This window comes from Perkinsus marinus (genome assembly GCF_000006405.1).
Source record: "Perkinsus marinus ATCC 50983 genomic scaffold scf_1104296929188, whole genome shotgun sequence".
Lineage (NCBI taxonomy): Eukaryota > Perkinsozoa > Perkinsida > Perkinsidae > Perkinsus > Perkinsus marinus.
Window position 1 is genome coordinate 1 of NW_003216563.1, and position 1,195 is coordinate 1,195.

Consider the following 1,195-nt stretch of genomic DNA (forward strand, 5'->3'; position numbering starts at 1 on the left):
GAAACCAGCAAGCAAGCGGACCTTCATGTAAAGCCTTTGAAAATTCCAGAGAATAAATGTCGGTAAAATTGGTAACCGAACAGCGTCGATCCAGGAGGATGCTCTTGTCCTATACCGCGCCCGAGCTACTACCATATAATTTGATACAATACTGCATTTCCGAATCCGGAGATCGCAAAAAGTGATACTGAGATCGTTGCGTTGAGAAATAGTATCACCAACGTAGGTATCGGCGTAACAAGTGCTGTTATCATTGCAAAGGCAGGTAACCTGCAACTGAACGCGGGACGTTCTACTTCATTGTATTTCCCACTATTTCTATTCCAGTTTTAGTGTAGTTCCCACTTCGACAACACAACACTTATGCTCCGATCGAAACTCCTCGTGATAAGCCACGAGTCTTAATTCTGGCAACTTCGTCATATTAGAGTGGTACACCCAAGCTTAGATAGTAATGCAAGTCTCAGTGATGATAAGCCAATTCCAACGATAACGGTTCATTTGGCTCGCAGGGAATTTGCTCCTTCATTTGCCCTTCGTCGTAATGTTGGAAGTGCAAATATGATCTTTCCAAATCTGCACAGGGCCCGCTCACTCCCGTCACCTTCTCGACAACCCATACCTCGATTCCTGTGCCTAGTATACTTTCCTGAGGAAAATGCTCTGATAAGAGTCTATAGCCATTCAGTCTTATGGCGTGCGCTCCCTGTAGCGTAAAGCTCGCTCTCGCCCGACCGTTTCAAATATTGTCCGTTCAAACCATTGTTCGGATCCCGTGGATCTATCTGATCTGTCTGCACTCAATCTCCACTAACTATTGAATCCTTATGTCCGGTTCTGCATCGAGTTCTAGTCCTCCGGAAGCCTTCGACCAGCACTTCCTTAACAACTTGGGGGCTGCATGCCGAGAATCCATATCCAAGAACGAGAGACTGCTGTCCAAGTGCTTCCAGGACATTGAAGCTGGTTCTACCGTCGACGTTCAGATCATTCTGAGAAACACCTCTGATGCCCTTACGCCTGTGAAAGCAATGTCCGTACCCGGCCCTATAACGGCCCCGGCGTCGGAATCGGCTACAGGCTCGGGGTCCTCAAGCTTGCCCGCTGGAAGCGAACACGCGAGCTCTGATCAATCAGATGGCGTCTCAGTAGCCCCGGTGGTTGTTGTAACGACTTCATTGACTTCGGTCTTCGA

General features: G+C 48.1%; 1 protein-coding gene across 1 annotated transcript; it reads left to right on the forward strand.

Annotated features, from left to right (window-relative positions):
* Positions 1–827: 827 nt before the first annotated feature.
* Pmar_PMAR013448 (hypothetical protein) lies at positions 828–1,022 on the forward strand (the record flags this gene model as incomplete). The annotated part of the gene is made up of 1 exon (XM_002787915.1): positions 828–1,022. A coding segment is annotated over one exon (195 nt), but the record flags the coding sequence as incomplete, so codon positions are not given.
* Positions 1,023–1,195: the final 173 nt, after the last annotated feature.